The sequence below is a fragment of the Mixophyes fleayi genome, chromosome 3 (assembly GCF_038048845.1).
Source record: "Mixophyes fleayi isolate aMixFle1 chromosome 3, aMixFle1.hap1, whole genome shotgun sequence".
Lineage (NCBI taxonomy): Eukaryota > Metazoa > Chordata > Amphibia > Anura > Limnodynastidae > Mixophyes > Mixophyes fleayi.
This window is the reverse complement of record NC_134404.1, coordinates 305,751,491-305,778,903: the sequence shown is the minus strand read 5'-3', so window position 1 is coordinate 305,778,903 and position 27,413 is coordinate 305,751,491. Positions and strand designations below refer to the sequence as shown.

General features: G+C 38.1%; 1 protein-coding gene across 1 annotated transcript in view; it reads left to right on the top strand.

Annotated features, from left to right (window-relative positions):
* PCSK2 (proprotein convertase subtilisin/kexin type 2) overlaps positions 1-27,413 on the top strand; it is a 141,889-nt gene that overhangs the window by 77,496 nt on the left and 36,980 nt on the right. Inside the window, exons 3-5 of the mRNA XM_075203936.1 lie at positions 5,742-5,855; positions 7,974-8,082; positions 15,556-15,593. Coding sequence (XP_075060037.1) covers positions 5,742-5,855; positions 7,974-8,082; positions 15,556-15,593 — 261 coding nt within the window. The remainder of the gene's footprint in view (positions 1-5,741; positions 5,856-7,973; positions 8,083-15,555; positions 15,594-27,413) is intronic.

Genomic DNA, 27,413 nt, shown 5'->3' with positions numbered 1-27,413 from the left:
CCCCAGACCATCAGCTTTTCCCCTATCATTTGAAACACAATATTTTAGTTTGTTCTCTGTTTAATCATGTTGCAGTAGTGTTTTAAAAAGCACCATCATAATGTTTAGGAAGTGTGGCCCAGACAATACAAGCCACGATCATATTTTAAAAAATAAATTAAAAATGTAGTATTTCAATTGATAAATCTCCAAAATTATGAAAGAGACAGCCAATGTTGTAGATCTAAATACCGTATATACTTGAGTATAAGCCGACTTTTTCAGCACATTTTTTATGCTGAAAAACCCCCCCTTGGCTTATACTTGAGTGACTTACCTGTTCTCTGGTCCCTCAGCTCTTAACTTCCGCCGTGGAACGCATGTGCGTTCCACTGACAGAAAGTTCAGCATTTGGAACGCAAACTTGCATTCCAAATGCCGAACTTCCTGTTAGTGGAACGCACGCGTTCCACTGCGGAAGTTAAGGGCTGAAGAAAATCCCTCCCTCCCTACCAGGCATAGAGGAGAGTAAACACAGGGGGACACATCCAGAGCTCCTCGTCAATGAGAAAGAGATGCAAGATGTGTGTGCTGTCCTAAAGAGAGCCTAGTAGGAGACGGGCGCAGTACCTGGGGTGAGCAGTTTATCTGGTAATTATTAATGACAAACATATCCTCTCCAATATTTTCCAAATTGTGGCATCTGCTATCCCATGTGAACACTATATACACTATATATACACGCTATATAAACCTTTCTAACATGGTTGCTGATTTTTTGGTACATTTGCAGACATTTTGGGAGCCTGAGTTTATTAAAAGAAGCAAGTCATTTCCCTCCATAAGCTTATACTCAAGGTTTTACCAGTTTTTTGTGGCAAAATTAGGTGCCTCGGCTTATATTCGGGTCGGCTTATACTCAAGTATATGCGGTACATGTGCTCTGTTAGAAATAAAATCACATGTTTTACATGATCCAGGCATTCTGGTGCAAGATGAAAATATTGCAGTGTTCACTGACTTCTCTAAGTCACTGGACCCTGTCATCACGCTAAGAACTAGAGTGCAAGATATAGGGCCTAAGAAAGTCATATGCCTTAAGGCTATTGAGTATTTAGGAATAGCAGAATTAAAAACAAATGAAGAATAGAATAATGGCATACATATTACAGAGGAATTCTAAAATCAATAATACAAAAGATATATAGTATGTTGTAGGACTGCTGAGAGCAACATTGACATGGATCTTCTAGGACGCCACCCCCTTTGCAAACGCTGGTGCTGTATGCAGAGCTTAGTAGGGATGTGGCCACATGGACCAATATTAAGCCATTGATGTGCATACTCATTTTCCCCACCCAAAATCCAGCTAAGATGGGACCAAGAGAGACTCCACTTTTGGCATCCTTTTGTGAATCTTGGATTGAATATTTTTCTTAAATCACTGCTCTCTGCAATTTCCTCTGTTTTGTAATGTCTCTATTCAGTGGCTATTACTCTTAATTTTATCTAAGACTAATATACCTCTGACTAGAGATGAGCAACCTTGCAGTGGAACATTCAGTTTCACAGTGGTGGAAGGTTTAACCAACACATCCTTAGTTCCATTTTGGCCATTCAAACTGTGTCTATAAAATCATCATATCACGGAGATGGGGAAATGGTTGTGGCTCTGTTCTGTTACACAGTTGTGTTATAGTAACAAAAAAAGAGAAAGACCTTGGTTTGTGTAGAAGTGCATGTGATTGCAGATCAAAGTATAGCAAGATGGCAGCATAGGTGTCGGAGGAGAACAATTTTGAATCATCGTATTGAAGTAGTTGGGCTTAGTGAAGTCATTCTCTGCCAAGCAAGGAATAGGTGCATGGTTATGCCTAGTCTTGTTGACCCATACAAAAATGGGATTTTGTTTTCCCCACAAACTTAGGACCACATGTAGTTTACAGAGGCTTCTCCAAAATTTGGCAGTAAATGCGCACCTTGACATTTGCTGGGTGGTCCAGATAGGCTACTAGTAATAAATTAAACCTATTTGTTGTGCAGATCCTGTGTGCTTCACAAATGGACTCCACAGTAGAGCAAACTCTTTCACTTCTGCCAGTCATGTTCTAAGGCAATGGATAAATACTGACAGGCTTAAAAGAGTCTTTTACTTGGGATGAAATGTCAATGCTTTCTATATGCATCTTTAGTGATTATGTGTCACAGCTTGTGATCCCTGGAGGTGATGTCTACCACTGAGATGTGATTGTTTGACAAGATCCAATGTTTTCTCCATGAGGGAGATGCGTGTCCGTCAAATTACAACCTAGTAACATAGTCTAATAATAGCTTCACAGTAAACATACACTCTGCTCTGCAGGAGCCAATGGTTTGTCAGATGAAATGTTATATGTGTTCTTTGAGGGAGGCTCAGTGCAGAAGCCTATTTGCTATGGCTGTTCTAATATTGACCTACAGTCAGTATACTTGGGGTGCCATTTATGCAGCTATTCTGCAAATTAAATCATTTAATTAACTGACATTCTGAAGCACTGGCCGCACCACTAGTTAGCAGCTTTAATCAAGTGTGATGTCCGTCACGCAAGTTATACACCTGTCCTACACCAGGTCAGACAGAAAAGGCTTAAGAGTGGCATTTATGAAAACTGCAAGGACAGTGTGTATAAATGTGGTGCAAAGTTATCTGTCTTTAGGTTTTCTTTACTTTCCCCTATTCTCTTTATTAGGCAGGACAATATGACGAGTGGTCTGTTTTATTCATTTACCATTTCACTATGCTGGATAATGTTTCTGTAATATATTAGAAATAGGAGTATTATTATTACTTACTTGCACAATGTTTGTACTTTTCCTTGATGGCCTTGCTAAATACTTCCATCCTTTCCACCCTCTCGTGCTAGTTATACAAATAGCAAAGACAGTCCTAGAGACCTCAGTGCAGATATAAACAACATAATATAGTTAGTTTTACAAACAGTACACATATAATATAACATACTATACCAATGAGCCACGTGCTTATGGTGTTTTCCAGTTTACTAAGTTGTACCCAGATATCTACTGCTCCTATTCTTTACATACACTGCTCCTATTCTTTACATATACTGCTCTGACATGTGTGCCTGGTTTATATGCGCTGATCCCATCTTTGGTTCTGAATTAGAGTTCAATTCTCAGACATAAATATCTGAATGGGGGGGATAAAACAACATAAAATATTTAGTGTAGGTTCAGATGCATTTGTGACCCCCCTATGCCTGTAGAGTTAGACTGGGTGCATGCAAGAGCAAATCATTTACAGTAAGGGCACTTTTCCCTGGAAATGCAGCCTATTCAGAGTAGGTCACAGCTCCAGATACTCTTAGGAGGTGGAACTTTCAGCTACCCGAGCCATGGAAGAAGGATACATGTTGATGATGATCATCATCAGCACGTGTATTTAGTATTAGAAAAAAAGGTTAAATAAATACAAATAAATATAGCTGTCCACCTGCCCACTCTCCCAGCAAAACAGTAACTAATGCCAGTACTTATAGCTGGGGCTGGTTACCACCAATGTATAGGAACAAAGAGCATATACAAGTGCCAATCACCACCAGGCTACACCATTCTGGGTTGGTTACACTATAACAGTGATTGTATGGAGTCCCCCAGTCATAATGTGATCTAGACACAATCTGGACAGTTAAGCGACTGAATTCTCTAGGAAAGTTAGGCCTTCTAGAATATGTTCCTCCTCCCAGATAATACTGTCACGGATCAATGAAGAAATACAGCTAAGGAGCCATGGATAAGGTGAAAAAACAACAATGTTTATTGCTGGAGAGTATGAACAGGTGATCAAATAATGAAATTGCAGAAATTACCAGATGTACAGCGGTTGCAGGTAAATGGGAGGTGAGGATAGATTACAGGCAGCATGAATCCAGGAGGAAGTGACCATAGAGTATACCATCAGGATATGACAACAATAACCAGCAATGACTGCTGGGAAAGACAGGTTTAAATGGAACACACCCAGGTGCATGGGATAATGAGTGAACAGAAAGGTTAACCCCTAAAACACAAAAGCAGGCACAATTGCAGCACCTCTGGTTATCAGAGGTACTGCTGCTAACACATAAAATGAAACACAATAATACAGTCCAAAACTCCAGGAGACAGGAGCTGCAAATACAAGCAGCAAGCTGTAAGCAGATCGTTACAAATACCAACACTGTGTTGAATAGCATAGGGTTCTTCCTGACCCCCCTCCCTATTATAATGTGTGTGTGGATAACATGTAAAAGTTACTAAATCATTATTTAAGTGTGTGGAACTATAAGGTTGCATCACACCACGGCAGAAATTGACTGCTTGGGCATGTTGGCATTGACACATAGTAAAGCAAAAAAAAACATTTGGGCAATTAAAGGGAATTCTAGATGATGTCATTGCGCACCTATGGGGTCACTGCAGACATTGAGATGATGTGTATTCTGAGTACTTTTGAAGACTTGCTTTGGGTGTGCTTTTTGCTATGCGCAAGGCAGATCATTTTGAACTTTTGAGCAGATAGAAATGTATTGCACCCTTACATTGTTTTGCCTCGTAAAGGACCTTTTATATCTGAACAATTTATATTTGTACTGAATTATTTATAAAAGTTTTTTATTTTGATCTTAACAATATAGTAATTGTGGTTCAAGCTGGAATTTAAATATTTTCTTTTTAATAGCCCCTCTTTTGGGCCCAATGTATGTATGGAAAGCAAAAAGCAAGTCTGACAATATGCATTTATGTCTGCAAAAACAATAAAAAGTATATATTTTTTATATTTTTCTAACAAAGCTTAAGTGTCACATTTCAAACCATGTACAATATCAAACAGTAATGTCAGTATGATAGAGGAATCCCCAACTTTGTGTGGGGAACCACAGTGCTAGGTGTGGAGAGGGTATGTCAAAGTAGGGGAGAAGGGATATTTCAATAGCAAATAGGTAGACTCACCATTGTGAGACCTTCCCTGTCACATAAATCAGACAGCCAGTTTGCTGGCATTTTTGCTCACACAGGGAAAACAAACACACTACAAGCAGTCCTTAGTGCTTCAATAAAGTGCTACGGATTGGTTACCATAGAGCTTTACTGAAGTGTTGTGAATGGACTGAGTCCTCCAGTGGTTGAGTGCTGTGACGAAAACCAACTCTCTGGATCAATGGAAGAGGAATGGGGTTGGGGGGGCTGGCTCCCTATATTGACAATAATTATTGGGCAGGATTGATTAAGAAGGGCCCAGTTGGTTTGGGTGAGTGGTGTGTAAAGCTGGTTGTTGTTGAAAGGAAAATATATTAAATTTCTATAATTTTATTTTTTATTCCTTGCTATTTTCTTTAAATTGTAAGCAAAATTTTGAACATATGTTTTTTTCTGAACAAAGGACTTTCCTCCAAAAGTGGGAGTTGTCAAATTTGCTTGGTCTAAACAAAATTAGATATAATCTATATAATATACATAGAATAAAATGTTATGTGAAAATACTTGCTTTACTGTACAGTTAAAGTTTCTTTCAAACACGGAATTCCACTTGTTTTATTCAGCAAGGAGAGCTCTACAAATATGTAATAAATGGATAAAGATAATGTCCCATATTGCCTGAACGCTCTGCTTGTGCCAGAGGAGCCAAGAAGTGTTATGACTCCATCACAATCATAAATGAATAGTACATTAACAGTAACAACGAGAGCATTGTATTAAGTGTGCTTTTTATTACTTTTCAGGTAAGGAAAGTGGTGCAACAAGAAGGCTTTGACCGAAAGAAACGAGGATACAGGGACATAAATGACATTGATATCAACATGAATGATCCACTATTTACAAAACAGTGGTATCTGGTAAGTGTAAGGCTTATAAACTGAATTTTAATAGATATATGATGTAAAACAATTTAAGCTTAATAAAACTCCTTTAGACCAAATGATTTCAATGGAGATTGCTGCAATAAGAGATTGTCTGTGCATGTTGCTATATCAAACTATGACCAGCATATCTTGCTCAGTCACAAGCAAAAGTTGTTATCTGTATATGTATGTGTGTATATATATATATATATATATATATATATATATATATAATAAGAAGAGATCCCGATCTTCTGCTGCTATCTTGAATTGTCACCTGTGTCTCTCTCCTCTTACTATCTTCTCCCTGTCTCTCATAATTTTACTTTTTGTCTTGGCCTCCTGTTCTTCTATAGGCTTCTTCATATTCCTATATGTTGTTGTCTTGTTTGATTTTGTCCCCTGAACATTCTTGCTTAGAATTACTGTGACTACTTTCAGATTGCTATTACATATTTGCTCATGTACATAACACACCGATAAATATAAAATAATATATAAAATAAATACATCAGTACTAAACACCATGCCACCCTCCCTCATCAAATTGAAATCAGAACCAGAGCACATAGCCTGGCAGACTACCCCTAATGCGGAGAGAAAAACATTGTTAGGTCCCCTTGCAAAACTGCAAACAGCACTAGGCTGTGCTAGGATGGGGTGGGTTACAATATAACATGGAGACCCACAGTGTAGGGTTCTCCTGTTATCCAGCCTGGTCAGCACACGTATGAAATCAAGGGCAAACCAGGGGTGCAGAATAATATGCCCCCTGACCGCTGCCCCCCAGGGAAACCAGCACTGTGTTGATAGCGTTTTATCTCTTCCCCACCCCCTGAGCAGTGGTTGGGGCAATAAGTGAGACTGAGAAAAACATCAATTTACTATTTAAGACTACAAGTTCCAGCAAGCACAGCCATTCATTAATTGATTGGTGATGCATGTGCTAGAACTAGAAGTGCCAGCATGCAGCATATCTGCCAGAGAATGCTGGGATCGGAGCATACGCGCTCAAAGTTCGTAATTCCAGTCACTTGTGGTAGTTAAAAGAGGCGTCCAAACTCTATATCTAAGTAAAAGGGTACAAAACTAAGTGATACACCAATGGTTCATTAATGTTGGAGCAGTACAGTTGAACTCTGGACTTTGAGCATATGTGTGGTGGATAGTACACATGTAAAAGCATATATGTTGGACAGTCCAGTAAAACTTAGTAAAGTCACTGCTTCTTATAAAGTCTCACAAGCTCCTAAGTGGGGGATATGTCAATACAGTGTATTCTCCAAGGGATTGTGGAAATCCAAATAGGCATAAATCAGGGCAGTCTAAGATGACAAGTAGTGTAAGGACTGTTTACCAGGGTAGTGTCTTTTATAACTTCAGCAGTATGATACCTCGGGGAGAAACCAGACAGGGATATGTGGGGATAAGACCTCACCCTGTGTTAAACATATGAATACCAAGCAAAAAGAAGAAATGATACTCACACTGTACAGCTGGCTTGCCCAGCTAGTTTGGTCCTCACCTTGCACCAGAGCCGGATTTAGACCTCATGGGGCCCTAGGCAAGATACTGGTTTGGGGGCCCCTCCCTGAAAAAATCCATAGCACTATAGTTTTTTAGCATAACATATACCCATAGTCAGGGGCTGGCTGGCAGAATTTAGCCCGGGGGGGCAAAGGGTGGTCTCACTGCCGGCCCTGGGAGGGCCCTCTGGGGACCGCTGGGCCCCAGGCAATTGCCTAGGTTGCCTAATGGTAAATCCGGTCCTGCCTTGCACTGCCGTTATCTATACTTAAATATAGTGTTTGTAAGTGGATTAGAGCAATTACCTTTAAACCTGTGCCCAGGCCTAATATTGCTTATGATTATGTAGTTTATAAAATGTGTATGTGATACATAAAATACATTCGGATTTTTAACCATCTATTGGGCACCAGATCTGCTTTTGGGAGATACCTGTAACATTTCTAAAATCTTTTTTTTTTTATGTTACCAGTATTATTATGCACCTGTATGTATCATGTATGTGTTGTGAACGGTGTAATATGTTTTGGAGCTGATCTTTTCTATTCAGTGACATATTGTCATTATTTTCATTTGATTTATTAGATCAACACAGGTCAAGCAGATGGGACTCCGGGCCTTGATTTAAATGTAGCTGAAGCTTGGGAGTTGGGATACACAGGGAAAGGAGTTACCATAGCAATTATGGATGACGGTAAGCACTTCACTGGATGTCTAAAGATGTAGGATGATTTCAAAGATGGATTATACAAGCACCTAAGAATAAATACATTAGCATAGCTTTGTTTTGTTTCCAGTATTTAATATCTGTTTTCTCTTGAAAGTTTCCTTACTGTCAGTCACTGAAATAATCTTACATGCACATTTTATTGTATAATTCATTTTGTTTCACTATGTAAACTATTGCACAAATGGATCTACCATGTGATATGTAACAATTTATTAGAGGTGTGAGGTGTCTTTTTGATACTTTTTGTCTTTTTTGAAAATGTCCTAGGATGTGCTGTTTTGTATTGGTAACGAGCCTGATTCATTAAGGAACGTAAATGCTGATACGTGCTGTATTTTGCGTTAATTTGCACTGGCCATGCCCAGAAATGGACTACATGTCAGTGAACACAAGTGCATACAAATTATCTTCGAACGCAAAGGATAATTCCAATGGCCTAAGATTTTATGGGTGTAATGGGGGTGGGAACAGGGTGTATGCGAGTAGTTATTGTGCAGTAAGGGCGTGCTAAAATCGAGCCCTTGCAGCAGTGAACGAATCAACTTCGGGCATCTCTAAGGTTGGTTATTTTCAGTCTTACCACTTGCAGCAGCTACAGGCCAGGTGTAAGTGCCGAGTGATGGTGATGACGGTCGCGTATGCATGCTACAACATATGTTTGCAATCATGAGTAACTGTAAAAATGCATTTTGTACATATGTACAGTAGGAATTAATAACATCCCGATAAATGTATTTCAAAGAGGAAAATTATTAAATAAAAAAAACTTATTAATTTAATGTTTTTTCACTAATGACTATGAGCCTGATTCATTAAGGATCTTAAATGAAGAGGTATCTTATTTCAGTCTCCTGGACAAAACCATGTTACGATGCAAGGGGTGCAAAGCCGTTTTCTGTTTTGCACATAAGTTAAATACTGACTGTTTTTTCATGTAGCACACAAATACTTGATAGCTTATTTGTACACTGAAATTTAAAGTTGATATTTGTGTGCTACATGAAAAAAGTCAGTATTTAACTTATGTGCAAAACAGAAAACTCATTTTCACCCCTTGCAATGTAACATGGTTTTGTCCAGGAGACTGAAATAAGATACCTCTTCATTTAAGATCCTTAATGAATCGGGCCCTATATTTTTAACAGATGACAATAATCAAATACTTATTTTTTGTGTGCATTCTGCTGGGATTTTATATATCACGTATGTATTTTTCGCATCATGCAGTGTGTTGTGTCTGTCTGCATACGGCAACTGCCACATATACGGAGCGTATTTATACCAGTATTCAACAAGAGATGTTTCTTCACATCCGCTTGTAGTTGAATAGGGACATTCGTATGTCCGATTTATGTGTGTTTTTGAAAAGCGCATATTACATTTGTTTTGCGTGCCTTAATGAATCAGGCACAACATATCCAACCTATACGAAGACAAAAAAATATATATTATAAGGGCACAGTCGTGCCCTTATATTAAGGTTACATGTAAAAAACGTCATTTTGCCATAGGGAATCTGTGAGAGGGGGGGCATGGTGTGTGAGGGTCTGCATCTTAAAACGTATTAAAGCTATTAAATTTGGCATGCGAATGGAGAACTGTCCACAGGTGCTGCATGTGAAATTTCAGAAAAAAAGAATAAAAAATGACAATTTAGGAACAATCTAAAGTTCAAAATCTCGCGGCCATCCGTTCCGGTAGCCGGAAGGGATGGGGAATTCACTCGGACATCCGTTTCGGTAGCCGGAATGGATGGGGAATGCACTCAGAACACCGTTCCGGCAGCCGGAATGGATGGGGAATGCACTCGGCCATCCGTTTCGGCAGCCGGAATGGATGGGGAATGCACTCAGCACACCGTTCCGGCAGCCAGAATGAATGGGGAATGCACGCGGCCTTCCGTTCCGGCTGCCGGAATGGATGGCGAATGCACTCAGCTCTCCTTTCCGGCTGCTGGAATGGATGGGGAATGCACTCAGCCATCCCTTTCAGCAGCCGTGGGAAAATCCCCTAATACTAGAAATAGACCTAGCGCTATGCTCATTGCGTATCGGAGCTCCTACTAAGTAGGAGCTGTTTGTGGCGGCTCCTCCCTTTTTTTTATTTTTCTTCAATCAAGCAAGAAGATTTGTGGATCTTACAAATATGGGTCCCCCCTTGGCCAAAAAACAGAAGACTGCAATCAACAACGGGCCCCCACTGTGCAGAAAAACTGAAGAGATTTCAAGCATGTACATTTGGAAGTACAAATTTATTTGGGACGGGGCAAGCATGGACATTTGGATAATTTGTTTACAGCCATTTTTGGATTGAAAGCTGCGGACAAGAAAAGAAAACTTAATTGGTGAGTATATCGGGGATTTATTATTTTTAATAAAATATGTGGTATAAATGAATGTGTTTACTGTCATTATTGGTGTTTATTGTCATTATTGTGGGTTTATTATTTTTAATAAATGTTAGTGGTTATAATGAGGGTGTTGTGATTTTGTTAACATTTTATTTTGTGGAACTACAGGTCCCAGCCAGCCCTGGGTGACAGGGCTTGTTGGCACTTGTGGTTCTCCGAGTGCCAACATGCCCTGGGTATGCTGGTGCTTGTAGTTATACAAGTAGCAGCATGCCCACACCATTTAGGGCAACCTGGCTGGCTGGGACTTGTAGTTCCACTAAACAAAATGGCGCCCGTTTGTTTTTTTATGACTTATATCGCCGTTATTACCCCACACCCACCGCCCAGGGGTTTAGGAACAGTCCCTAGTGCTATCAACACTGGGCTGGGTGTCTCTAGGGGGGGCCTGCTTGTTTTTTTTGGTGGACCTCACTCCCTAGGGAATCAAGCCCAGCACTGAACAGCCTGGGGTTGGTTAGTCATTATGGCAGGGGAACCCCTACCGCGTGTCCCCCTGCTATAGTGCCTACAACCCCGGCTGATTTGCCTAGTGCTGGTTCCATGAAAATAGGGGGGACCTACTTACAGGTATGGTAACTTGATATCCAACAGAAGAGCCTATTTTTCGCTTTCATTTTTATTAGTTGGTATACCCATTGTTGGGAAGTTGAAGCCAAGAACTTGAAGCAGATCAGTGATATGCTAACTCCGTCTTTTCCCACCACTTTGTGATAGTGAAGGGCTGAAGTTAGTGTCACGAACGAGAATCTTGTCCCAGATACAGCAATCTGAACAGCTGGATGTGACTGGCGTCACCTTAGTCACTTAGCAATGAATACACCTTTTCTGCCACCACAAAGGATTTATTATGGTGTCCTTATGTTCACCATAACCACTTATTAATGTTTCATACTTAAATCATATACACATATAGCATGAGCCTTCCTGGGCTCTGTAAGTTCACAAAGTATCACAGAGAACACACTAGATTCATTTTATTTAATCTGAAAAAATGTTCCAAGGCTTAGTTACAAAAATTAATAACAAGAAATACAATATGTTGCACAAATGAGTTTCAGAAAATAAAATAGGAAATAACTTCTCACTACTTACTAGTTAGACCTGGTGTGTGCGGGAACATAATTGAGAAAATGGGACCACTTCATGAAAATGCACACGTTATTGTCTCAGGCAGAAGATTTTAAACCATTCTCCACATAGCTCTCACCCCCCCCCCCCCCATCTTTGGAGTTTAGCTGTCAATAAGAACAGATTGATCTCCCAGAGGTCACAGGGCTTTCAAAGTGAGCTATAGATGTCCTGAGCTCTGGAATATTCACAGGACCTGATTTCTCACCTTTGCTCGTTCGACTTGGCTGATCTCATCCTCTGTATACCAAAAAAAACTCCTCAGAGCTGCTTATCTATCTCTGGATAATTTCAAAAGATTAATGACATTTGCATTGGTTCAAACTCATATCATTTAGCAAAGCACATGTTGAAATTACATTACTAGGTTACATAAAATATTCACATTGTCATACATGAAATCAACAGAAAATAGCAATCAGTCATTAGATATACTACATAATCATCACAGTGAGCAATACAGAAGTCCATTAAGTGTAGCAAATAAACTAGTAACAATTGTACTGTTAGGAAATGTACTTATAAAAAAAAAATTAAAAGAGAAGCAGGAAAAAATAAACTAGAGCCTCATATATTGTTTTGTAAAATGTAATATAAAGTAAAACCAAATCTGAAAACACAGTATACAAAAGCAATGGTAAAAACAAATTATATTATAAAGGTTACATATAATATCCATTCAGGGATCATGGCAAATATTTGTATAATCTAATTAAATATTCTCATTAAATATTAAAATGATTAGATTTTTCCCTTGGTTAGTGATAAGACTGGACCTCATTGTCCACATACACTCTGAAAATGCTAATTACAAACTGACTGCTCCTTGTAGACAGATAAGGCAGATATAGGGAACATATTAGTAATCTGTCACCTCTATCACTACCATCACTACCATGATCCACCACTGCAACATGAAAAGGTCAAAGTCAGCAGTGAACAATCTTGTAGTGTGGCAAACAGGCCAATTAAAATTCTGCTGCTGCTATTTTCTCTTAAAGGACAACTAAAGATATTCAAAGCTTTTACAGGCTCTTTCTACTTGACAATGGGGATACTACGAATTTGAAAGTTGGTGGGAAACCACAGAAAGGTCACAGCTGCAGTTCCCTTCCTAGGAAACAGAATTATACATGCACTATGTAGTTCTTAAATCAAGCTTACAGCCTGTGGACAGCCTTCCAGGACAATTCGAGACTGGCAAATTGATTTGTCTTAAATTTGGCTAAATTTAAGCAATTCATGAATCAGAATTCAGTCAAAGTTATTCAGAAATTTGTGCTCACTATAGAATGAGACCATTTACAGTGCATTAAATGTAAAGAAGCCATTCTGCAAGGATCAACCCATGTCATGTCTCTATATCCTTGCAAAAGGAGCTTACACTCCATCACTACTGGTGGTTCTTGGCCACGTCTGTATAGTACAATCATTTACATAAAATAAAATATATCTTTATTTATAGCACATAAATTAAAATGTTTAAAATGTATATAAATCAAAACACATATTGAGGTGGTTACATGACAATCCATCTCCTAGAGCTCAATTAGTATATAAAGGATATATCTATTGGTTTATATAAAGCCAATTAGGCTAAAATTTTATTTCAGCATCAAAGATCAAGCTCAAGAGAGAAATAAGTACATAAAACTTAGATTTCCTGCACACATTTCTGTGTAATTTTAGTTATTGCAACTGAAACACAAGTTTCAGTTGCAATAATAAATGTAAATAAAACACACACATTTTATTTGAAATAAAAATATCCCAACACATCCCTCATTCACCCACTTTACTGTTCATTTAGATCCAGTCTCTTCATCTGTAATAAATGCAGGGATTGGCCAAAATAAAGACTCTTACATGCTACACTGCTAAGAGCTCCCGTGAAAAATAAGCTATTAGTACAGTAGCCAAAAGCGCTTTTTGTGCTTACGAGTCAGACTTACATCACAGTAGTGTCTGGACAGAAGCGCCAATTGATTCAATATGGGGTCCTTAGTAACTCTTACTGGAGCACAGTCTTTAAACTAGATCTGGAAATGGCCAAAGAGAGCTTGCCTGCCTGCCTCACCAAAGGACAATTTCCACCAGCAAGTTCTTTAACATTGATATGCCATCCTGGCAGATGGAAAGCGAAGCTAGCTGAAAGTCACAAATATTGTACAGTCTAAATAAAACCAACAGAAGCGGGCCTGTCGGAATATATATGATCATTTTCCGACCTGTTTCTTCACTGAATTAATTTCTTCAGAGGAATTAATTCACACTCAACGCTTTGGTTTCTTCTTTTCTTAAATACGACTAATAGGGATTGGGTACAAAATGTTGACACTGAAAATGTGGACATTCAGAATGCTGACACCATAATGTTGACAGTCATAATATCAACATAGTTAAAGGTCGACATGCAGAATGTCAATATTTTCATTAGGTCGACAGGGTTAAAAATATCGACATTGTGAATGTCGACAGGCTGTTAAGTTGTCAGTCAAAATGCTTACAAAAAGCATTACATTTAGCACAGCAATGCCGCCACCAGCATTTGACAGACCCCCAGTATGAAAAACCCATAAGAAGACCTTTATACCAACAGTCAAGCATGGTGATAGTAGTGTCATGATTTGGAAACATTTTGCTGTATCGGGACCTTTACCAATTGCTATAATTAAAGAAACCATTATTCATGCTACTTATCAGAGAATTGTACAGTAGAATGTTAGACCAACTGCCATGAGATGTAACCGAAGCATAGCTGGTTCATGCAGCAAAACAATGATTTAAAACACACAACCAACATCAAAATGATTGAACGAAATGTGCATTTATGGATGGTCAACTGAAAATCCAAGGGAGGAGTTTGAGTCTATTTAAGGACTCAAATTTAGTTTAGTCTGGTGTTTGGGGAGGGTGTAAGTCTCACACATCTCCACTGAAGGAGCCAATATACCCTGAAATTTCTGCAATGCTTTGGTTTGCTATTCGCGTGTATTGCTGTCTTACTTTGTGGGTCCTCACAATAAAGCTCCTGTTTGAACCCAACTCAAAACTTTGGCTGGTGACTTCTTGTTAACCCATTACAGGGTAGCTCATGCTCGAAAATCAATAAATGTCATTGAAGGCCTTCACAGCGCTATGACAGTTTGATACATAACTTAAGTAACGTGTGGTTCTAGTTAATGCTATTAATGGTATTGAGCCCCAGGGGGAAATTTATTTTGCAGATGCGAATTAAGTTTATAATATTTATTTCTAAAAATAAAAGGAAATAGGTAATTGCATTTTTTTTTTAAAATGTATATTCCCCTTTTAAAAATGTGCAATAATTCAGAAAGTCAGGCATAGGATAGATACATTGTCATGGCACTGTATAGTATACACTCAGCTATAGTAGATATACATCCTGCCTTACTATGATGTACAAATACGCAACATGATCTACATTGATCTACACTGCACAACAAACAATGCAATGGTTCAGCACTACATAACTGATGCTGCAGCTTTTTTCTTTATTTGTTTTGTGTATTTATCTTTTACCTAATATTTATTGACTTGGAGGCATTCTAAGTACTTATAATCCCTCCTAAAAACACTGGTGCAGTGAAGGTGTGATAAATGATAGCCAAGAATATTCAATATTTCAGTTATCAATTTCATTTCCATGTATACTTTCCATAAGAAGCAAACATATTTCTTCCAAAGCATGACTCATGTTAGCCTCTTGTCATTTGTAGCCTGATAACTGTTTATGTTCTGCATAAATTATGTTCCTAAACTGTCAGGCAAAAAAACCTGTTCAAGTTAATCCTCTAAAGTCTTTTACAATTGTCCTCCCATTTATCTGTAGAAGGCTTTGTTTTATATGTCTAATAAATGTCTTTTGATTTCAGGAATAGATTACCTTCACCCGGACCTTGCCTCAAATTATGTGAGTATAATATAGTTCATTATAACATTTAAAGGCTTTTGTAGATGACACGTTCATTCATTATCAAACAGACTGCAGTAACCATGTTAAGAGTTGAACTACTGATCTTTTGTTAACTGCATTTATAAACTGTTGTAATTATAATAGATATATAAATGAAATGGGAGGGTTACCTAGCAACCAGTTGGACAAGCGGACAATGCAAAAAACTTAATTCTATATGGTAATCTGGTTCGTGCATAAATTATATTTCATACATAAAAATACAAGTAATGTTGTTCTATTAGAGTTGACTATTGTACCAACCCATCCATTTATGACTAGACCATAATAGAGGTTGTGACTCTAAATGGGCTGTGCAAGTGTAATAATACTTAAATGTTTTAGTTTATTTTTTATTAGCACTAAATGCTGCACAAGGTTTTGATCATATTAGTGTTTTCTATAATATAGATTTGTATATACTGTAAGGGTTTATGTTTATTTGTGTCTGGTTTATACGCTGGTCTTTGTACACAGATCATTCCTATTTCATTTTGAGTGTCTCAATATAGCCATTTCAAGTGCCCTACGAAGTATAGGCCTGCTGCAAGGAATTGTAAAAGCCCATTTGTGGGGAGAAAAGACAGGGAACACCACTTCTAAGGAGGAGAAGCAATTCTTCATGATGTGTCTTCAGAACAGTCCATGGAGACACACCGCTCCGATGTTGGTGCTGAAACCTCCACTCATTTTTCCTTGCACCTCCGATCTACTGTAATGACCGGCAATATGAACAGTCAGACATCGAGGCAAATGTCCAGTGGCAACTAGTGGCCAATAGAATTTCTCCCTAAATGTGTCTTCTTCATCCCATGTTTAAATAATGACCATTAAAGCAAAATCTTGTTTTTGCATGTGGGAGTTAATTAAGGGCATTGGTGCTCAAATGCCACCCTTGGCAAGGAAGAATGCTGTACTCCCATAGATGCCACCATTTTTACGTGTAAAGTCTATTAACTTTACATACTATCAGGCACAAACAAAAGTAACACCATTTGGGGGTAAATGTATGAAGCTCCGGGTTCTTCAACACCCGCGAGTTCGGCGTCTTCAGCGCTTAAATTTAAAGCGGCGCTGCCTTGTAAAGGGAAGTTTCCCTTTGCAAGGCAGCGCCTCTTTAAATTTAAGCGCTGAAGACGCCGAACTCGCGGGTGTTGAAGAACCCGCATGTTAATACATTTACCTCTTGGTGTCTTATTACAGAATTAAAAACTAAGCTGTTTATACTGGCTGAAATACATAATACACATGACTGCAAATAATTTCCACTTTAGCTTTAAAGTCAGGCTCCCCAATGTGAACAGAATTTCAAATGTGTCTGCGAATATACAGGCTGCCTTCGGCACAGGTAAATATGAATATAACCATGACTTTAGTAGAGGAAGGGTTACACGTTGGGATGAGTGACATTTTTAAATCAGTTTTATGGAATATTCACCTAGTTCAGAATTAGGTGAATTAGGTGTAGGCGCAATATTTTACATATTTATCTGGACTAATTTGGCCTAAGTTAATATGTGCGGAGTTTCCTCTTTCATTCTTGTTATGTCAAATGACACCTTACAAAAAGAATGAGTTGACACCGTTGTCGTGCAATTTCTGCTCATGAACTAAAAACATAAGGGCAGATTCAATTCTTAAAATATTCACGTGAGGTGCACAGGGATATTTTTTTCCAGAGCTAACGCTCATTTTTGCTCGCGCCCCAAAAAGATGCGAGCAAAAATGAGCATTACTTTTTACCGTTTTATCGCCAAAAATGTGCGTCCGCTGTGTTCTTATGAACATTGCAGTCAATTGAATCTGCACCGTAGTGTAGAAAAGACATTCACCAGATTGGTGAAGCCACAGTGGAATTTGAGGATTATGGGCCTGATTCATCTTTGCACATAAGCTCACACCAGGGAACGTAATTCCATGCAATTCATTTCTGAATGTAAATGATACTTCTCCGAACCGAGAAGTGGAACAGGGGTGGGAAGGGCCGAATGTAGGAAGGCAATGTAAAGTAAGGGTGTACTCTGTACAGCGCGGCGGAATTAGTGGAGCTATATAAATAGATGATAATGATGATGATATTACCGGAACTTCTTATCTCATTCAATTGGCCTGTTACTCTGTGAAATGCGATTGGTGGAGACTCTGCTATAGTGTGTGCACACAGAATTGGCAATCTAGAATTTATCGAGAAATAATTACAAATTCAGCAAATAAAGGCATTTTGGAGAAACATCTCAACCTATCAGTGAAGAAGCTGCATTTGGAAAGAATATGTATTTTTCAGGAAGACAATCAACCCAGACAAAGTGATGGGGTAGTGTAGTATAATACACTAGTAATTAAAAAAATGTTTTACAGTTTCTCAGTATTCTTACAGTACCACATCACAGCCCCTTCCTTGGCTATCTAATATTCTGTAATGACTAAACATATGGGAAAGGGACAACAATAACTCAAATTTTAGAAGAGTTACAATTTTCATTAGTTGCTTCCACAGCAGATGCGCTGTGGGCATTGTATTATTTAACTATTGTCACTTATGATTAAGCTATTCAAGCCACTTGCACCGAAGCTCAACTAAACCAAATTAAATGTGAAGTGCAGAGATTTCATGTGTCCTATCTCTATTATTTATTAAGACCAAGTGGTTACTAAATAGAAAATCCATTATTATGTTTAGTGGAGCTTCATCATTTTCAGAAAATATCAAGGAATGAAACACAGTGAGTGTAAAGCCATTACTGTCTCTATAATGATAGGAAATAATTCAAATAAATTGAGTCCTTTCCGAGTGTCCTCCAAGATCTTGTGTTTGTGTCAACCATTTTCCACGGTTTATAGACTTCACAGATAAACTGCCGAGGATATGTAAATTGAACATAAATATTGGTTTCAGAGAATGACTTCTCTCGACTAAGTCGCATTTATTACTGAACGCTCCACAGACATTAATGAAATGGATAATGCGGTGCAATACTATAAAAATAATAATAAAATAATTTTACTGGGAAATAAACACCTTCCCCTCTTCCACTGCTTTTATTTCACTTCATGACAAGAAATACATGGACATTTTATTCCCTTATGTAAGAATAGATGAGGATTAGAAGAAAAAAAATCTAGACCTACTATTTGGATATAATTGGATACTAAAATAAACCTAAAATAACTGAACTGGTTATTCTGGATTGGGAAGGCTGCCTACCCTAGCTTCCCACATGCATCAGTCCAATTGATAAATGTAAAAGCAGTCAAATAAAAAAAAGACTCTGACTCAATAAATTATTACTCAACAAATAAAACATGAGTAAATAAAACATTGGAAACATAATAGCCCCTTTGAACCAGGGGCAGCTTTTCCACTGGGCACGATGGGCAAGTGCCCGGGGCCCCATGGACAAAGAAGTCCCATAGGCAGGGTATTTCTTAATTAGAATAAATAATCCTGCAAAAAAAAAAAACCTACCTTTTGCGTTCACGCGGTCAGGTGGCGATCCGGCTCCCTCCCTGCTCCCCTCCTCCGTGCTGCGCTCACACTGACAGTTTCATTGGGGAGCCACGACCTGAGGACCAACAGAGAAGCAAGCGAAATTCAAAGAAGCAGAAAACAAAAAATAAGAAAAAAGAAGGGAAAGGGGGGTGCAATCAGAGAGCAAGGCGATTGAAAGGTAAGGGAAGGGGGATTCGATTTTTTTAGTTGCTGTACTTCAAGGGTGGCAGAGCAAAGACATTAAAAAAAAGTGATTTTATATATTTATTTTCTGTGGTTGTGTAGGTAGGGGGCCCAGTGCACAGCTTTGCCTGGGGGCCCATAATGTCGGTAATATGGCCCTGCTTTGAACAGACTAGAAATATATATATATTTTCAAGTAAAAAATTCCTATCAGTCTTCTTTGAACTCAAAAGTAAGGATATGGAGAGCCACTAACTCAACAAACAGAGGAAAAAACAGCAATTCATTAAGTTGGTGCAATAAAATCAGTGATTTCATTCAGAAAAAGCATATAGGAAACTGTAAAAATCCAGCGTCACAGTATTCTTGTTGGTTATACCTTCTAAAGTTACTAAAGGTGTTCAGTGGCGTTAATGTGGATGTTAAGCCACAACGCTTTTGTAACTCAAACAGGTTGCTGTTTATTTAAAGATGATAACAACAGATTAATGCAGTTACTCACAGTTGCATGTAGTACAGCAGTATTCAGCAGTAACAACAGTTGCAGTAATCAGGCAAAACAGATTATATGCAATACACACTTGTATATATCATCATCATCAGCTATTTATATAGCTATTATATAGCTGGTATGCAGATGCACTTTTATGCAGATATGATGTAGACATGTTTGCTATACTGTATAGGCATTCAGTTTATTGTTTGTGGTGTGACACAAAACTCTCCTACGAATTAGTAGGGAACCTCCGGTGACTGTATAGGACACTTTTGGGGGACTTATATTATCTGTGCCACGCAGCTCGAAGCTGTGACTTGTCTGTTCAATAGTCTGGATGGAAGTGCTGCGCAAAAGGCCGAACTTCCGGGTTTCAGAGGTCTGGGCATGCGCAGTAGCGCAAATCGGACATTGGACTCCTTCCCAACTTCCGGTTTCCTCTAAGACCACCGGGGATTACAGTGTTTCTATGGAAACGTGAATAGGAGACGGAGCAAAGCGCTCCTTAATACTAACAATTCTCACTCATAGGTTACCACCACCTGCAATATCAATTCTTAGTACATCTACCTCCTGGTGTGAGAAGCCCAACATCCTTACTGCTCATGTTTTTTCATAGGGCGTCACAGATTCCCTAGCGTCGGGCAGTCATTATACAGATATGACATACATAAATACAATAGACATAATAGAATACAATTTAGCATATTAATAACACATATATGGATAGACATGAGCTTACAGTTACAGCTAGCATGATTTCAGATACAAATTCATACATGTGTATAAACAGTGAATATTTCAGTACAAAACATGAAATCAGGGACATTCCAGGTAGACAGACATCAGACATAGGGTAGAGAGGACCCTCCTTCTGAGAGCTTACACTATAGAGGGAATTTCTCCCTGGCTGCCCCTCTCCACTGGAATGACCTCCCACGCTCTATCTAACTGTCCCCTAACCTGTGCACTTCCGAGCCGGCACTTAAACCTCATCTGTTCCTCGAAGCCTACCAGCCATCCACCTAACCTTCTCCATGCTTGTTCTCCTCACCTCCCTCTACCCCTGTCCCTGTACCCACTCCTCTTATGCCTTATCCCCTCTACTGATTCCCTCATGTGCCTTAGTCTGTTTGTCCTACCTTTAGTATGTACGTTTTTACAAGCAGGGCCCTTTGCCCTTCTATTTCAATACTTATTACTTATGCTCCAGCTACAGTGATACTGGTCCTGCATGGAGTACTTGTTTGTTGTTCTGTGCTGTTTACCCTGTAAAGTCTATTGTTTGTAATATGTGCATCGCTGCGAAATCTAGTGGTACCTTATAAATGAAAGATGATAATAGTAATAATAATAATAATAATAGCATAGTATAGAATGATATAGTACGATTGTAGAGAGAAAAGTATAGAGCATTCCAAACATGCTCTAACCTCAGCTGTGACATTGGCAAACTGTCCCAATAGCAGTGTGTGTGTGGTCCGTCAGCATGCTTGAGAAGGGTAATTAAAATTATTCTTGGACATGTCTAAAAATCTCAGACAGCAGTTGATCACATTCATACCGAAAAGAGCTATGTTTGTGGTCAAATTGTAAAGGGATGCTGCTCAACCCATGTGTGGCAGCAACCTTCAATGGAGAGAACTAGAATCAAATATGGAGAAAACCGCTAAACTATGACCTCCCCAAGGATGAAATCCCAATGATGAGAAACAAATAACTTCACACTGATACATTTCAAAGCCAACTTTTTTCCCTTCTATTTCAATATTAAATTTATAAGCAAGCATGCTGTGAGATTGGTACCTTTTTGTTAGTGCATCTATCTGCTTTTACAGAATTTAATAATTTATTTTACTGTTGAATTTACTGTGGGAATATCCCATGCTTTACAGGAGGTACTTCTCACTTAGTAGGGAGAGGAAGGGTAGTCACATAAATATGTAGAACTAGCTGTTTGGCTAATATGCATTTTATATTTAATTTGAGTTTTATTCATTTGGGAAGATAGTATTTTTCTCGATAATACTAAATATAAAAAAAATCTGACCATTCATCTAATATCTAGGTCCAAATAATAGAACGTTGGAAAGAATTGGTCTGTGACCATTTCATTGACAGATTCACTGCTCTAGTTAGTTTAGTTGTCAAAAATTGACAGTTGACAGTAGGCTTTCAATCAAAGTGTGAGTCGTTTTTCTGGATTGAGACCCAGCCAACAAGCTTCTTTTCTTTCCATTGGTGTATTGGTGGCTATTAATAAATGCATTAAATTTATCAAGATGTAATGTCATTGTCATGATTCTGCTAAAAGAAAGTGTCTATTCTTAGGGCTATATCTATGGCTTAAACAGTTGGCTTTTGATTTATTAACAACATATTCTTTATTACACAATTTTTGGTAAAATTCCATTTTACTTTGCTTTCACAATGGGTTCCTATTTTTGCAAAGAAGTTATTTGAAGTGACAGCATTTCTTTGGTCAACAATGTCTCATCACAGAGTCCTTACATCTATTGTAATCATGTTTTCATCTTTAAACACCATGATAAAACACCTATGAGCTTTCTTTCTATGCTTTACAATAGGCACTGGTAGCAGCACAATACTTTTCTTTCATACCTCTCTTCTTTTCACCATGGCTCAAGGTTATTATATTGTATGAATGATATTTAAGTTTTGACTCCTCACATTTCTGTTTTAGCAATTAACATATTTGATGTATGAAATTTGCTTCATCTATAGTTGTGTTTGCCACCACAAACACATCAGTTTGATAAATGCCTACCGTGGGCTCCTTATTCTACTATCTAACTCTCAGTCTGTGGCTTCCTGCTTTTCTCTATTCCTTTCATGATATCATGACAATGCCCCTGTCACAGGAGTCCTTGACCTCATTTACACAAGCAAGAAGGAGAAGGAAATTGCTAAGCAGTTGAATGTATGAATTTAGTTTCATATAGATGTGTGTTTGCCGCCATAATCTTCCTGCACCAGTTTTACATTGATAATTGTAGGGGGATCCTTCTACTATCTGACTTTGTGACTTTCATGTGCCTCCATTATCTTCTTCACATTGCAATAAAATCCCCTGTACCCTCGCATGCAGCTCTGTCCTACAATCACATGATTAAACTTAGATTAAAATCTCAACACACAAATCTCATAAATAATTTGTGCTACTATGGAAATTCCACAATCTGGATAGAGATTGCTCTATCTCTGCCTACTTTAAAACTGGGACACACGGATAATAGGTACATTAGATCAAAAGGTGCCCTGACACTAGCCAAGTGCACCTGAACAGATATACATGTATCACAATAAAGAATACCTTTTTAAACTTTATTTTTATGTGATGTTACAAATTTTTAATGCAGTGTATTTGTGCAATTCGCATGAGAGCATACTTTGACTATTTTGACTAGCAATAGTCAAAGTGTGCTCTCATGCGAATTGCACAAATACACTGCATTAAAAATTTGTAAAATCACATTAAAAAAAGCTTAAAAAGGTATTCTTTTAGGGACATATATAGCTCTTAAAGAGTTGTAACAGGGCAGATGGTGGACACCCCAAAAGTCATGTAAGGAAGGATTCTACAGTCCCAGTGGTATGCTAGAGAGGCGAAGGTACCCCCAGTAGTGTTGGAATAAAGCAAGTAACACAGGGCTAAAATTGCATAAACTCATGGGTTTATTCTCTTTTCTTGTGGCATAAGGCTTTACCACAGTAGCAGATAAGTAGTGTTAGTATATGGAAGTAATACCACAATACCAACAACATGCAATGTAATTCAACATGTCACAAAATAAATAATATTTTAGAAATCTTGGTTCATCAATATGCCAATATAAATTGAAACACAACACATAGGTCACTGAATAAATATATCCCACTTTAAACTTAGAGATTGTGCATCAGTGAAACCGGTTGTCTCCTAAAGTAGTGTAATTAGACCATTACACTAAATGCTGTGGCAGCTGTTAATATAGACCAATCAATCACAATACTTTTAGTGCAATTATACAGATCATACTTCTTACACAAAAATCAGTAGAGATGCAACAAGGAATAATCCAGCTGGCTCAGATTAGATGCTTTCTAGTTCACTTTATGATATACAGAACCCAAGGGGGTAAATTATAGTCCACAGGTTTAAGCAAAGTTTCAGCTAACACATGAAGCTCATTTACTTGTACAAGGTGAAATCCGTAGTGAACTTGACGCACATGTGAATCCTGAGCTCCGTTAACAACAGCAATTCTGCACAATAAATGATTTTCAGTGTAAAGGACAATGTCCACTTAGCAATCCGTCTAATGGAATAAGCAGCTGTCTCCCAGTAACTGTAGGGTTAAACAACTTGCAATTGTCTCATCAGCGACCATTTTAGGCAGTTTCACAATAGAATCAAACTTGTGATGCACTATAGACAAACTCTTGTGATAAATGATTGCTCTCTATGTCCCAGTCAGCTTGCAGATAACTTTAAATACAGCAGATTTGGCTGGAATAAACTCTTCCTTTAGCCAGTGCTATAACACCTCTCAACAACAATATTACAGTCTCGGTCAGAGGTTTTCATAACACAGTTTGATGTCTTACTTAAATAACTTGAACATAGCAAAACAAAAGAGACTTATCTGTCTTCATATGAGTCCTGCTGACATCCCTTGGGCAGTGGCAAGTTATGTATTTTCCTATACTGCAAATGTGCATCTTTCTGGGCTGGCAACAAACATCCCTCAGGACAGCAATAACATTCAGTGGATCTTGGTGGGAAGATCCATCATTAGCTCATCATCCATCATTACCTTCTATTATATTCTTGGGCTCTAGAGAGCAGTCTGGGCTGTAGTTTACAGTAACATACCTGTGATTTGCAAGGTATTACAGAGTCATTTTTGTTTTTACCTTTTGGGGGTAAATGTATCATAGTCCGTTTTTTTCAACTCGCCCGAAATCGGCGAGTTGACAGCTAAAATTTAAAGCGGCGCTGGCTTGTAAAGGCAAACTTGCCTTTACAAGCCAGCGCGAGTTGAAAAAAATGGACTATGATACAATTACCCCCTGTTCTCTGTGCTTATAGTCTTGTTTAAATAGTTTGAATAACTTAGTTGCATCTTAATTGTTCTTGTTGCTTACCTGGCCTCAGATGTTTAAAGCCATCATTGTCTTTATCATGATAAGAATCCAGTTCACAGAAATAAGCCTGTATTTTGTCAATAAATTAGTGAACATTGAATATTAACAGGAAGGTACATATTGAGACTTAGGTACCCCACCTTGGTGTTTCACTAGATTCTACATTTTAGGCATGTTTGTATAGCCTTATGTAGTAGCCCTACAACCGAAACAGAATTTATACATTATAGCATTCATATTTCTTGCATCTTATTAAGTAGCTACAACTGAAATAAAATGTGAACATCACCCTGCGTGTCTCCATCTCCTCATGGCCTGGTTGCAGAGCTTCACATATGCAATTGATTGCAATGAGCCTAGAAGAGCACCCATCACTTTTCAGTAAGGATGAGCAAGAAAAAAGAATAACAGTGTTTATGGCACAGTAACAGGCAACTGGCTAGTGCTATCAATCATTATCTTTCACAAGCTCTGTATAGGAGTTAGTGCAAGCAAACAGGATGCCTCTTAACATTATCTGCAATTGTTTTATCTTGAGTTTATTGCGTTTAATAGCAGATTTGTTTTCCCATGTATATAAATGGACAATGCCAGCACCAGCAGAATGCATCTCTGTTACTAGTATACTTTCGCATGGAAATGGTACGCATTGGAAATTAATGAAATCTGAGGTAATATAATCTTGCCAGCCATTCTGATCAATATTACAATTTTTTACAAAACATTCAAGGTAAGGGAAATCAATGTTAAGAATAAATAAGGTAAGTATTCCCAATAAAGCTTTGTATGAAAAGTCAATTATTATTTTAGTGTTGGATATACATTACTTTAGCATTTTTGCATACAAATATAGATAGTAACATACATAGAGATCTAATAATTTTGTAATTCTGTATATGGCAAACAAATCGCACTTATAAATCAAATAATTGAAGCAATAGATTGTTGTTGTTTTACTTTTATGATTAACGGTTAACTGAAGCAAACTGAAAGAATCTAAAAAAAAAAGCTAGAGATAAACTTTGCACATATTTAAAATTAATAAGAAAATGGCATTTATGAGAAAAATACTGCTTGTATTTGCCATCTGCTCTGTGTAGGTAATTTTCCAGCCCTGATCATTTTTTTAGATGTCTATATTCAGCTTCTTAGCGTTGGTTCCTTTGAATAACAAATTTATCTTTTTTTTTTTTATTTGGAACCTAAACATATTTTTCCTGATTCATCAAGGAATGCAAAGTGAATGCAATGTGTTTATTTTAAAAAGCAAATGGAAATTGCACGCAAGAGGATCTCAAGAAACGTTTCCATTTGGATATGGGTATAAGTACACTCTGGCTATAAGTGACTTGCTGTATGCAGACTGAACACACTGCAGGATACGCACAATGCATATGTGCAATATAACGTCCCATCAGAACGCATAGAAAAAAATTAAATAATAAAAAAAGATATTAAATACATTAACACCTAAATAGATTTTAGAAAAATTTTTTTTTTATCATTTTTTTACATGAAATAGATAAATCAGGATATTCTTAATGTCTACTGTACATAATAGGCTCTGACATAAATACGTGTCCGTCATCACTATCAATCAGCACTTCCACCTGCCCTGTAGCTGGTGCAAGTGATATGACTAAAAATCACGCACCTGAAAGATACTCAGAGCTGGAGTCAAATGAATCTGTGCGCACTATCATCATCATCATCATCATTTATTTATATAGCGCCAACATATTCCGTAGCGCTTTAAGATTTGGGACAAACATAGTAAACTAATAAACACACTGGGTAAAACAGACAAAGAGGTGAGAAGAGGCCCTGCTCGCAAGCTTACAATCTATGAGACAATGGGAGTTTGACACATGAGGGTAAGGTTAAGTCTACATTTTGCATTTCGGCCCAACCAAGCTGTAAAGGTAAAAGTGACTCATAAGCTAAATGATCCTGTCACACAACGATGTTGGTCAAGGGGTAGTTGTATAACAGGTGGTAATAGGGTAATGTAGTGAGGTTAAGAGGGTGGTTGAAAAATATTATAAGCATGTCTGAAGAGGTGGGTTTTCAGAGAACGCTTGAAAGTTTGTAGACCAGAGTAGAGTCTTATTGTGCGAGGGAGAGAGTTCCATAGAGTGGGTGCAGCCCGGTAAAAGTCCTGTAACCGGGAATGGGAGGATGTAATCATCAACATTTATTTATATAGCGCCACTAATTCCACAGCGCTGTACAGAGAACTCATTCACATCAGTCCCTGCCCCATTGGGGCTTACAGTCTAAATTCCCTAACACACACACACATAGACACACACAGAGACAGACACACAGGTGGATAAGAGACGCATATCTTGTGTAGAATGGAGTTGTCAAGTTGGGAGATATTTTGAGACAAGAGAGGAGATGTATGTTGGTGCAGCTTTGTTGATGACCTTGTAGGTTAGTAAAAGTATTTTATATTGGA